At 44.2% G+C, this 12973-nt stretch overlaps 1 protein-coding gene across 1 annotated transcript; it reads left to right on the top strand.

Annotated features, from left to right (window-relative positions):
• The first annotated feature begins 6041 nt into the window (after nucleotides 1–6041).
• Nucleotides 6042–12525, top strand: LOC119087112 (protein arginine N-methyltransferase 9-like). The gene is made up of 2 exons (XM_037201749.1): nucleotides 6042–6420; nucleotides 12251–12525. The coding sequence occupies exons 1-2, from the start codon at nucleotides 6232–6234 to the stop codon at nucleotides 12413–12415; spliced, it is 354 nt and encodes a 117-aa protein (XP_037057644.1). The 5' UTR covers nucleotides 6042–6231; the 3' UTR covers nucleotides 12416–12525.
• Nucleotides 12526–12973: the final 448 nt, after the last annotated feature.

The following is a 12973-nucleotide window of genomic DNA, read 5'->3' on the forward strand; positions in this document are numbered from 1 at the left end:
TAGTGTTTTGACTATTATGTGGCGAGGGGACTTTGTTTTTGGATCCAGCTTATTTTGGTGTTCTGTAAGCTTCTTGTATCTTCATATGTATTTCTTTCTTTAGGTTAGGAAAGTTTTCTTCTATGATTTTGTTGAATATATTTTCTGTGTCTTTGAGTTGGTATTCTTCCCCTTCTTCTATCCCTATTATTCCTAAGTTTGATCTTTTCATGGTGTCCCAAATTTTCTGGATATTTTGTGTTATGACTTTTTGGTTTTAGTGTTTTCTTTGACTGACGAATCTATTTTCTCTATCGTGTCTTCAGTGTCAGAGATTCTCTGTTCCATCTCTTGCATTCGGTTGGTTATGCTTGCATCTATAGTTCTTGTTGGTTTTATCAGATTTTCTATTTCCAGCATTCCCTCAGTTTGTATCTTCTTTATTGTTTCGATTTCAATTTTCAAATCTTGAACTGTTTCCTCAATCTGTTTAATTGCTTTTTCTTGTCTTTCTTTGATTTCTTCCAATTTTTTGTTTGTTTTTCCTTCCATTTCTTTAAGGGAATTTTTCATTTCCTCTTTAAGGGAGTTTTTTATTTCCTTTTAAAGGAAGTTTTTTATTTCCTCTTTAAGGGCCTCTATCATCTTCTTAAAGTCATTTTTAAGATTGATTTCTTCTGCTTCTGTGTTGGTATGTTCAGGTCTTGCAGGTGTAGAATCACTAGCGTCTGATGGTGTCATATAGGTCTTTATGTTGTTGCCTGTATTTTTGCACTGGCGTCTACTCATCTCTCCTTCTGTCAGCACAGGTGGTGTCTGTGTCTGAGAGTGCCTCTCTTGTTCCAATTGATAGTCTTGGTCCACTGGGAGTTCTTGGTCAAATCAGTGCTCTTGGGCTCTGTTTCTCTGGGAGCAGCTTAGTCCAATTGGTGTTAGTGGGTTCTGTCTCAGAGAGCCAAGCCTCCTGAGTGCACTGTCACCCTCAGCTCTATTGTGGTTTCTTATGACAACCAGGCCTTACACTTTGTCAGTTGTATTTTTACAAAAGACCTCCTAAGTGTCTGCAAACTCTACCACATAAAGAAGCCCAAATGATCTGTGCCAAACCTAGTTTACTTACATCTTACCTTTGTGAGATCTGGTAGCTCATGGTTATCTGAGGTATTTTAGAAGAGGCAGGAAGACTATCATTTTTTTTATCCTGTTTATTTTTTTCTTTTATTTTACAATACTATTCAGTTCTACATAACAGCCACAGATTCCCTTGTTCTCCCACTTCCTGCCACCCTCCCCTTCCCCCCAGCCCACCCCCCATTCCCACCACCTCCAGATCAAGGCCACCCCCGAGGACTGATAGTTTGACCTGGCAAGTCCAGTCCCCTCCTTCCAGATTGAGCCAAGTGTCCCTGTATAAGTCCCAGGTTTCAAACAGCTATCTCATGCATCATTCTCCTTTTTACAGTAGTCTGTGATGGTATTGTGTTCCCTGAAATATTGTGCACCCTAATAAACTTATCTGGGGTCAGAGACAGAACAGCCACAATATTAAACATAGAGGATAGGCAGTGGTAGCTCACGCCTTTAATCCTAGCATTTCAGAGGCAGAAATCCATGTGTTCAAGGATACAGCCAAGCATGGTGACTCACGCCTTTAATCCCAGAAAATGAGCCTTTAATCCCAGGGACTGATGGTAGAAAGCAGAAAGGTATATAAGGTGTGAGGACCAGAAAATAGAAGCTTTTTAGCTGGTTTAAGCTTTCAGGCTTTGGAGCAGCAGTTCAGCAGAGACTCATTCTGGATGAAGACTCAGAGGCTTCCAGTCTGAGGAAACAGGATCAGCTGAGGAACTGGCGAGGTGAGGTAGCTGTGGCTTGTTCTGCTTCTCCGATCTTCCAGCATTCACCACAGTAACTGGCACCAGGTTTGATTTTATTAATAAGACCTGTTAAGATTCATGCTATAGTAGTCACTGTCCATAGGTTAATCTTAGAGGTGATGAGAAAAATAACCACACCCAGCTTCTTTAATTATTTCCTTGTTCTTTCTACACTTCTTGCCTAGTGTCTTCTCCATCTCTCTCTTTTAAAGGGTTTTTTCATTTTTTTTAGATTTATTTATTTGTGTATTTTATGTATCAGAGTACTCTAATAGCATGTATGCCTGCATGACAGCCGAGGCCATCAGATCCTGTTATAGATAGTTGTCAGCCATCATGTGGTTGCTAGGAATCAAACTCAGGTCCGCAGGAAGAGCAGCCAGTGCTCTTAACCACTGAGCCATCTCTAGCCCAGAAGTTTTTTTTTATTATCTTTAATTATATGAATTATGAATTATGTTCTTGGAGGCAGATCCCTCAGAACCAGAGTTACAGAAGTTTGTAAACCGCCAGATGTGGAAACTGAACTTGTCTGCTGGAAGAGCAGTACATTCTCTAAACCACTGAACCATAGCTCCAGCCCCACCCTCCAACTCTTACCAACACTGACTTGGTGAAGATGTAACTGGCACACTTTGCTGGGCATATTAGGAATTCTACAGTAGAGAACAGGCACTGGACCATTCATTTCCTGCAGAAATTTTAGATCTCTATGAATTGTCCTTTCCATCCTGTTCCTTTCAAGGAATCATGTCCCTTCTCAGTTTCATTCATGTACTGTTGTTGGTTGTTTTTACTCTTTTTTTTCTCTTTGGGGGGCCCACCACCTAGCTCCCAAATATCTTTCTTATGAATGCCAGGCCTTAGCTTGGCTTATTTCTAGGCAGTTTTTCTTGAATTAACCCATCTACCCTTTGCCTCTGGGCTTTACCTTTCTCTGTTTCTATATATCTTTTCTTTCCTTCTGATTCCATGTGTGGCTGTGTGGTTGTGTGGCTGGCTCTTCTTCCCACTCCTTGATCTTTTCACTTCCCAGATTTCTCCTCCTATTTATTCTTTCTGCCTGTCAGCCCCACCTATCCTTTCTCCTGCCTAGCTATTGGCCATTCAACACTTTAATAGACCAATCAAGTGTTTTAGACAGGCAAAGTAACACAGTTTCACAGAATTAGACAAATGCAACATAAAAGAATGCAACACATGTTTGCATTATTAAACAAATATTCCACAACATAAACATATGTAACACATCTTCAACTAATATTCTAGAACAATGTAGTCTAATTGTTTCAGGTACTTGGGTCAGGCAAAGGCATGGAGCATATTTAAAAAAAAAAAGTCCAAAAGAGAACTTGCCCTGTGGAAGGGGAAAACATGCCCATAGTAGAAGATAATTACAAAATGAAATAATTCAGGTGAAGCAGAAACTCATGTGGTGATCCGAATGATCTTTCCTGTATTAGTTACTTTTCTTGTTGCTATGGAGATACCTGACAAGTATCTTATGGGAAGAAGGTTTTATTTCTGCTCACAATTTTAGGGAACACAACCCTCCATAGCCAGGAAGGCCCGGTGGCAAGAACCAGAGGCATCTGATCTCACTGAATTGTCAAGAAGGGAGAGTTGGGCTAGCCTATTAAAGCCTAAGGGTGGACTTCAGTGACCCATCTTCCTGGAGAGTGCTACCAGCCAGGGACTAAGTGTCAAACAAACACCAGTTTCTTTTCCCGTTGCTGTGATTGTTAATCCTATGGATTGAGAATAAGCCTCCTACCACAGTTTAAAGCCAAATTTGAAGCAAGCTTTAATTAAATACTGGTCAAGTGGGCAGGTTCATACCCCCTGTCCCAGGAAATGACCCAGAATCACAGTTTGTAATGGTTTAAGAAGGAAAATCCATAATTCATTGCACTTCCCATCAAGTCCACTCAGGGACAAGCATGCATCCTGACATACCTCCAGCCTGTGAACCTCCTGCCCACATGTGATCAAGCAAATCCAATGCAGATGGATCAGATAAACTTGTTTAGGGGAATGAAAACATGTGGCTTGTTGTCTCCCATAAACAACAGCCTCCAGCGTTTCAGGAACTACCTGTCCTTGGGCAAGGGGCTTGCAGATGAGAGGCATTTTTGTTTCATGGATCTCTTAGGCATGGTAATTGTTAAAATTCTGCCCTCACTCCAGCTGCATGACTGCACACGCACAGTTCAGGAGTTAAGCAGGGTCTTGCGTCTTACATCATCAGTGTGTGTTGGTGACTACGTGCTCGTGACGTGGTCATGCAGTCAGTGCATGCATGGTGTAGCTCTGTGGGCCCACTTGTGCCTTAATGAGCCGCGACTTAGACCCCACTCTCTCTCTGTTCTGTCTCTTCTCCCACCATCTTTCCCTCTCTCTGCATGTGCTCCTTTCCCAGGCTTCCTCCTAAAAAACTCTGCTACTAAATAGTCGTGGCCGTGGCTCGTGGCTTGTGACTTCCACTGGTAACCAGTGCCACCACCATCGCCGTTTATCATTCTTCCAGTAATTAAAATGTAACTTTGGCTCTCAGATGATAAAAGGCTCTGACAAAGGAATTTAAGAGACAAAGAGATTGCAAGGAAGCCAGGGCACCAGCAGCATGCAGTAGCTGGTCATATCATTGTCACATTCAGGAAGCAGGAAGTGTTGAATGCACAGTGTGGCTCAGATTCCTTTCTCCACCCAGATTCTCAGCCAGTCAATTGTTACCCACAGTGGGTAAGTCTCCCTACCTCAATTAAAGCAGTCAAGATAATCACCCACAGATATGACCAGAGGCCAGTTTGCCAGGTGATTCTAGATTCTGTTAGGTTGAAAATTAACACTAACCAGCATATCTCCAGTGCAACTCTCTGGAAAGAAGGAATGAGATCTCTCCCTCTACTCAGCCACAGCCTTTCACCTCTGACTTTTATACCATGCAAATGACATATACATATTTGGTTAGATGTTTACAGTTATTACAGGTATAATAGCTTTTTTAAAAGTTTAGATGATTTCTAAATGTTTCTAGATAATGGTAACAATGACTTACATTAACTATGTATGTCTAAGTAAAATGCTTTTATAGATTATTTCACTGTATAGTTAGAGCAACCTTATGACTTCAGCCAGGAAGAGAGCTTTGTTGGGTCTTTCTGAATGTCTTAAGGAAGGTTACTAGATGAATAAGAAGGGGAAAAGCATGGACTGGAACAAGATCATTCCCCCAAGTCTATCGATCTTTATGTTCTACACAGTTCTATTAGGTGTAGAGGCCTTCCTTTGTGTTTCCATCTTCTTGGAGAAATATTCTATAGTTAAGTCCTATATACTTAGGGTGCACATAGGTAGGTGCTTATAAGAGTGGGGCAGAGAATGTCACAAGAGAAAGCAAAAAGTCACACAAAGGTTGACTTTAGGAGACCCGGAGAATTTTAGTTTGATGTCCAAAATGCTCTATCTTCCATTTCCTGTCAGCCACTTGACACACAGTCTCTTGACAATGGGGACAAAAACAGCGTATGCTATCAATTCCTATATATAGTTTAAAGCTTTCGGATTAATATCTTAGAGGCCACATGTGACCTAAGTCTTCTATATTAATGTAACAGGTCATAAGGAAACTCGGATTCGGCTATACCCATCCCACCAACTTGTGCGACCTTGAAGCAGTTCTCAGAGATTGCCTTTTTCTTCTTTATCCAGTGTAATCCAAAGTTTCGTCTCACGGGGTTTTGTGAGAATACTTAACGCTAAGAGGGTACACCATGACCAACTTTAAGTTTCTTTTATTTCCTTTTGCAATGTTGAGACGGGCGTCCTGAGCTCTGAGCATCGCACACGCCAGACGCAAGCAGAGTCTGGCGCAGCAGTAGCAGAAGGAGCAGCAGCAGCGGCAGCAGCAGCAGAAGGAGCAGCAGCAGCAGCAGCAGCAGCAGCAGCAGAAGGAGCAGCAGGAGCAGCAGCAACAGCAGCAGCAGCAGGAGCAGCGGCAGTAGGAGCAGCAGCGGCAGCGGCAGCAGGAGCACACTCTAGGAGGTGGGAGAGAGGAAGAACCCTTGGGTTTCAACCTGCCCAATCAACCTGACCGCAAGGCAGAGACTCTCATATTTTAGGTCTCGCAGGCACTGGGGGTGGAGTCTCCCCGAGAGAGCGCGCCGGCGTGGCGTCATCACTGCGCGCCGCCCCGCGTTGCGTGCGCAGCTCCGCCCGAGCCTGAGAAGGCGGAGCTTCCTTCTGGTTAGGGCGGAGCGCGCTTTTCTCCTGCGCTTTCTGTGGCCGCCTTGGGTCTCAGGGAAGTGAGACGTCCAGAGTCTCTTTTCCCGGAGGAGGGCGTCTTCCTCGAGGGCTTCCGAGCGGAGACTCAGCCATGCCGAACTCGAGGCCCAGACCCCGCCGCGGCGCCGCGGGTGGCTCAGGGGCGGCCGGCCGGGACCGGCTGGTGGCGCGGTCCTTGCAGAGCGCTGAGCACTGTCTGGGCGCCCAGGACTTCGGCACTGCCTATGCCCATTACCTCCTGGTGCTCAGCCTGGCGCCGGAGCTCAAAGACGACGTGAAGGTGAGGCCTTCCTTCCCGAGTGCCTGTCAAACCCTGCGATCTTAACAGTGACGACGGGGTGGTGTGTGTGTGTGTGTGTGTGTGTGTGTGTGTGTGTGTGTGTGTGTGTGTGTGTGACAGAGACAGAGACTGAGAAACTTCAAGCATCTGACTACTATGGGGGTCGATTCCCTGCAGGGCTCTCCTGCAGCCCATCTCAATACAGCCAGGTTTTTGTAACAAGTCAAAAGTCTTCTCACATCTGTTTCAGAATTTCTGCCTCACTTAAGGTTCCAAAGGCCCTTTAAATGCTAATAAGACTGGGTAGTCCTTTCTCTCTTCCAGTACCTAATTAGCCCTGCCTTGGAGGCTTTGCATTATCCTGTGTAGAAGGAATACTGTACGTCCTGGAGTTGGATAAATTGTGCAGTCCTAAGGGACTTTTGTTTGAGGATCCACCTTATGTGCAAGTTACCCTGTTGAACTACTGTACGTTTTCATGTATTAGAATCTCAATGTCAAAAAACAATGTAATTGCACATTCAGTTTAAGCTGCGGACGATCTTGCTTTGTTTAGCCCAGAGTGTCTCAACCTGACACTGTTGACATTTTGCACAAGCCAGTCCTGTGTCTTCCTTCATGTTTGGCAGCATGGTCTGGCCTCTGGATGTCAGTAGCATTAGGCTTTTGTAATTCACAGAAATTTAGGACCTGGTGGTTTACCGCAGAAGATGATAGCGTTCTGGGTAGTTTGCTCCTGTGTATAGACAGCAGTAGAATCCACACAATTTTTCTTTGTGCAGTTCTAGCTGCTGCTTCCGTGAATGGACAAGATAAATAGTGGGTGTTGAAAGTACACATAAAATTTGGCTGTGAGTGTAGATCATTGGAGGAGTGCTTGTGTTGGTAAAATTCTTATCCAGGGAAGACATAAGCCATATCTGCCCTTTTCCCTAAGATTCCAACAACAAACTGAGGTCTCTGGGGGAACCAGTGAGTTCATTGGGCTTACTTACAGAGCATAGATGAGGGGTTACTTATTGAATGTGGGTGCTCCCCTCACAAAAGGCTACACTGGAAAGCCTTTACCCAGCAGGGCTGATAGCCTTCTCATAGCTCATAGCTGGACTCCCTGCCACCTTCCACTGTCTTCCCTGGCTTATACACTCTGTACCAGAGGTTCTCAACCTGTGGGTTGTGGCCCCTTTGGGGTTCGAATGACCCTTTCACAGGGGTCACAGATCAGATATCTGCATATCAGATAATTTACATTATGATTCATAGCAATAGCAAAAGTAGTTATGAAGTAGCAACAACAACAATTGTATGGTTGGGGTCACCACATGAGTATGGTGGTATTTTATTTGTACTGAAATGTGATTTTAATTGTATGTTAATAGATAAAGTTGCCCTGGGGTCAGAGCTATTAGAGCCATAGCAAGAGCGTGGTGGTTAGAAGAGCTAGGTAGATCTCTGTGTGTTCAGGGATACAGCCAGCATTGGAGACATATGCCTTTAAGACCTGGAGGGCGGTACTTACAGGCAGTGACGAGGCAGTCATGTGTTTGGGTTTACAACCAATGAGAAGGCAGAACAGGAAGACTATTTAAAGACAGACACACAGGAAGTAGCTCTCTTTCGGGGAAGCTAGGACCACCGCAGGAGGTAAGATTTTAGTTCTGAGCTCTGACCTCTCGGCTTTCTATTTTACATTGGTTCTGTGTTTCTTATTTTAATAAGACAGTTGGTTACATCTACAACATGAGGACCTGTATGAAAGGGTTGCAGCACTAGGAAAGTTGAGAACTGTAGCTCTAGACTCTACTTGAAGCCATGCACTTAGAGCCGTGTCGCATGCAACAGGTGGTACGAACCGCAGGATACTCAGTGAGGGTCTCATGACCCAGCCTGCCTTTCTAGGAGAGATGTAAACAGTCAACAAGTCCATCTGGTATGATCTTTGCAAGTGGGCACAGCTAAACTCCCTTTCAAGTTGTTTGGCTTGGAGGATAGGCCTGTACAACAGCTTGCCATAGAATAGCCCTGAGTGTGATGCTCTGGGTTGCACTCCCAGCACAGAAAAAAATAAGTGTAAAATTTGACTGTATGGCTGGAGACCTAGCTCAGTTGGTGGATTTGTGCTCAGCACGTGTGAGGTCTAAACCTAGTGTAGCAGCACACATCTGTAATCCCAGCACTTGGGAGGTAGAGGCAGGAGAATCAGAAGTTCCAGGGTAGCTTCAACTACGTAAATGAGTTTGAGGTAGGGTTGTGTGCGACCCATCCTCATTTTCTATTAAAGACAAACTGGTGATGGCCAACACTCAATAGGATTTAGTAACTGGCTTGTTTTATATGAAACAAAGTTCGTATTTCTCTGCAAATGCCACATTCGCAGAAGTTTGTTTTCCTGATAGTCTTTCTGCTACCTATACCCTCACTTCAGTCACATTAAACTGTTGGGGAATGTTACGTTAAGGTGTGTTACTTCTGTTTATGTTGCATTTGTTTAACTCTGTGAAGCTGTGTTACTGTGCCTGTGTAACATACCTGATGGTCTAATAAATAGCTGAACAGCCAATAGTGAGGCAGGAGAGAGAAACAGGCAGAGCTGGCAGCCAGAGAGGATATATAGAAGGAGAAATCTGGGAGGAGAGAGATCTAGGAGCGAGAGGAGGAGGAGGACATCAGGGGCCCACCACCTAGCTACACAGCCATCAATGGTGTAAGAGTGAAAGTAAGATTCCAAAAATAGAGAAAGGTGAAAGGCCAGAGGCAAAAGGCAGACAAGTTAATTTAAAGTTAAGAAAAGCTGGAAAGAAACAAGCCAAGCTAAAGCTAGGCATTCATAATTAAGAATAAACCTCCATGTGTGATTTATTTGGGAGCTGGGTGGCAGGCCCCAAAATGGACAAAGAGTAAGAAAACAAGTAACATTAAACCACTTATGTTTTAAAATTTTTAAACAATATATATGAATATTTGCCTGTATATATGTATACGTGCCACCTGTGTGCAGTAAAAGGGACCAATATCGGCTCAGGGTACCCGAAGACCAAGTTCTCAACACAAAGGAGACTTATTTGCCCCAGAGGGACAAAGGGTGGGGAATAAGAGACAAAGCCAGGAGAGAGAGGACAGGGACAAGGGGAAGGGAAGAAGGGAGAGGGGAGGGGCATTTATCCCAAGGGGAACATAGGACCACCTCTGGATAGAGAGGAGGCAGATGTGTCCAGAGGCAAATGGTGGTTTATAAAGGTAAAGGGTGAAACCCCATGTTAGGATGAGGTGTTTAGTTTTAATTGGGCATGTTCATTAGGTGAGCCAAAGGGGGCTTTTGATTGCTGGACTTCAATACTTTGACAGCTGGACCTTGGTAGTCAGCCTCAGGGGGAGGAAGTGGCCAAATAAGGGAACAGACCTTGGTGACTAGTTTCAGGAATGTACTCTAACGGTTCTTAGCAAGGCAGAGGGAATGGGGAGAAGGGCAAGGCCTGCCAGAGCCATGCCTGCTATGCTCAGGCTGGCCAGAGTCTCTTCATGTAGGTGTATCTGAGGAGACCAGAAGAGCACATTGGATTCCTTGGAATTGGAGTTATAGCCAGTTGGAGCTGCTATCTGGGTGCTGGGGAGCTGATCCTGGGTCTTCTGCAAGAGTAGCAAGTACTCTTCTTTTTTTTTTTCTTTCCCTTTGTGAAACAAGGTTTCTCTATGTAGCTTTGGCTGTCCTCAAACTTGCTTTGTAGACCAGGCTGGCCTTGAACTGAGAGATCTGCCTGCCTCTGCCTCCCTAGTGAGTGCTGGGATTAAAGGTGTGCACCACCACCACCCAGCACAGCAAGTACTCTTAACTACTGAACCATCTCTGCAGCTCCATAGCTGTTTTATTTACTTATTTTTGTTGTTACCAGGGACCAAATCCAGGGCCTTAAGCATCCTAGGAAAGAGTATTCAACCACTGAGCAATCTGTTAACCTAGAGAACTCTTGGTCCATTCATATTTCTAGGTATCTAGAATATCTGTCATATATATAATAGAATCTCCTTCATTATCCTTGTCTTCCTAGTAAACTGTTGTAGTTCAGTTTTGGATATTAACTCTTATGTGTAAAGTTTATTGTCTTGAGAAGTGGAAAGTCTGGGCCTGCCTTCTCTGCATAGTGCAATATCATGGAAAACAGATGCAGGAAGAGGAGACTGAGCTCTGTTGGCAGTGAGAGGCAATTGCTGCACTCCACCAACTGACCAAAGGGTCAGGCTGTAGCCGTAGAGATTGTCAGGAAGTGGCAGATTTAAAGATAGTGGAGTTAGGATGTTTTATGATAAAACTTGGGGGACACAACGTATGTCTACTCACCCCAGATCTTATGGCAGACCAAAATATGGATACCATCGAAGTCCAGCTTAGTGAACCATTGAGTTTATTGGGGTTACTTACAGGGACAGAAATAACTTACAGACAGCTGTGTCATCCAAGCCCACCCCACCGTGGATGACAGTCGTAAAGCTGGACACTGAACACTGCACAGCCTGCTGGGAGCCCACCAGACGGGAGAGCATCCTTTCCCAGTGACTCTGCTCTAAACCTCTGCCAGGCAGCCTGGCTGGTTTCTGCTTGTTCCAGGCAGTTGGTGTGATCTCAAGAGTCTCCTTGCAGCTCAGCTTGTCTGAGTGACGCTCAGCACTATTATTGTTTATAATCATAACAATATTATGTAATATTTTTATATTGGGGCATAGTGAACCTGGTCTGTTTCAGGGACTTCCTGAAGCTATCTCGAGTTGTTTATCTTCTGTTTTAAGGAGCTTTTCTGCAGGATGGAATGTTTTAGTCTCAGAGGAAACTTATACAGCAGGGTAGCAGTAAATAGTGACTTTGTGGTTTGAGACTGAATGATATTTTTATAGCCTGTGAAGGGAATGTGGTGGGGCAGTTGAGAACATTTTGAACTTTTTAAAGATTGTTAAATTTCTGCCTACAGGATTCTGTGAGGATAGCAGCAAAATTCACGTTCCTCATTGAGTTTTAGTTCTAGTTCTTTGCTCATTGATTGAAGAGATGACTGGAGACCCAGTGCCTGACTGGTAGAGACAGCCAGAGTCTGAGGGCCAGAAAACAAGGTCTTAAGTAGACATATACATGTTGCATCATTAACACATACACGACAGTGCACTGTACACTAGGGCTGAATAAGAGGCCAAGGACACTCCTGGTGCGCAGCTCCTGCAAAACACAGATAGTAGAGAGGCCGCTAAGAGCAGATGTTTACAGAAAGATCACACTGCCTAGTTCTACATGTCATTATTATTATTTTCTGCATGTGTTTATTTGGTATCTCAGTCACTGTTCTATTGCTATGAAGAGTCACCATTACCAGGGCAACTCTTATAAGAGAAAGCATTTAATTGGGGTCTTGCCTACAGTTCAGAGGTCATCATGGTGGGGAGCATGGCAGCATGCATGGCACTGGAGCAGTAACTTAGAGCTACATCCTGATCTGCAAGAAGGGAGGGAAGGAAGGGGTGTGGGAGAGACAGACAGACAGACACTGGTCTTGACTTGGCTTTTGAAACCCCAAAGCCCACCTGCAGTGACATGCTTCTCCAACAAGGCCATGCCTCCTAATCCTCAAACAAGTGCCACTCCTTGGGGACTAAGCATTCAAATATATGAGACTATGGGGGCCGTTCTTATTCAAACCACCACATTTGGCAAACAGTCTTTATAAAAATTAGCAATTTCAGGTCATCATTCATTTCCGCTATAGTTCCATTTGCTGGACTCTTCAGCTAGAGTTGTATGTTCTTCATTATTGTTTACTAATTTGTACTTTTTTCCTTGTTTGTAAAGGAAACTTTTCAGTATACACTTTTCAAGTGGGCCGAAGAACTTGATGCACTCAGTCGAATACAAGACTTACTTGCTTGCTATGAGCAGGCCTTGGAACTATTTCCTGATGATGAAGTGATTTGCAATAGTATGGGAGAGCATCTCTTCAGGTTTGTAGTGACTTAACTATTACTTGTTGAAGATTATTCTTTATCAATCCAAAGCAAGTATATGTTATGCATTAACTTACTTTGTTTGGTTTGAGATGGAGTGCTGTGGGATGGTCTGTATGTTAAATTGCTCTGATTGGTCAATAAATAAAACACTGACTGGCCAGTGGCCAGGCAGGAAGTATAGGCGGGACTAACAGAGAGGAGAATTGAGGGAACAGGAAGACAGAGAGACACTGCCAGCCACCGCCATGACAAGCAGCATGTGAAGATGCCAGTAAGCCACGAGCCACATGGCAAGGTATAGATTTATAGAAATGGGTTAATTTAAGATATAAGGACAGTTAGCAAGAAGCCTGCCACAGCCATACAGTTTGTAAGCAATATAAGTCTCTGTGTTTACTTGGTTGGGTCTGAGCAGCTGTGGGACTGGCGGGTGACAGAGATTTGTCCTGTCTGTGGGCAAGGCAGGAAAACTCTAGCTACAATGGAGTCTTACCACCAGCTCAGTCTGGACTGGAATTTGTGGGCTTACGTGATATCTCAGCCAGGTACTACATGTATACACCACTAT

Source organism: Peromyscus leucopus, unplaced genomic scaffold (assembly GCF_004664715.2).
Source record: "Peromyscus leucopus breed LL Stock unplaced genomic scaffold, UCI_PerLeu_2.1 scaffold_1317, whole genome shotgun sequence".
In the NCBI taxonomy this organism is placed as follows: Eukaryota; Metazoa; Chordata; class Mammalia; order Rodentia; family Cricetidae; genus Peromyscus; species Peromyscus leucopus.

What these genes read in the sequence shown, in the direction of transcription:
- LOC119087112 (XM_037201749.1), top strand. Translation starts at nt 6,232, where the DNA reads ATGCCGAACTCGAGGCCCAGACCCCGCCGCGGCGCCGCGGGTGGCTCA. An exon ending in AGCTCAAAGACGACGTGAAG is followed by an intron (nt 6,421 to 12,250) that starts GTGAGGCCTTCC and finishes TTGTTTGTAAAG; the next exon opens with GAAACTTTTCAGTATACACT.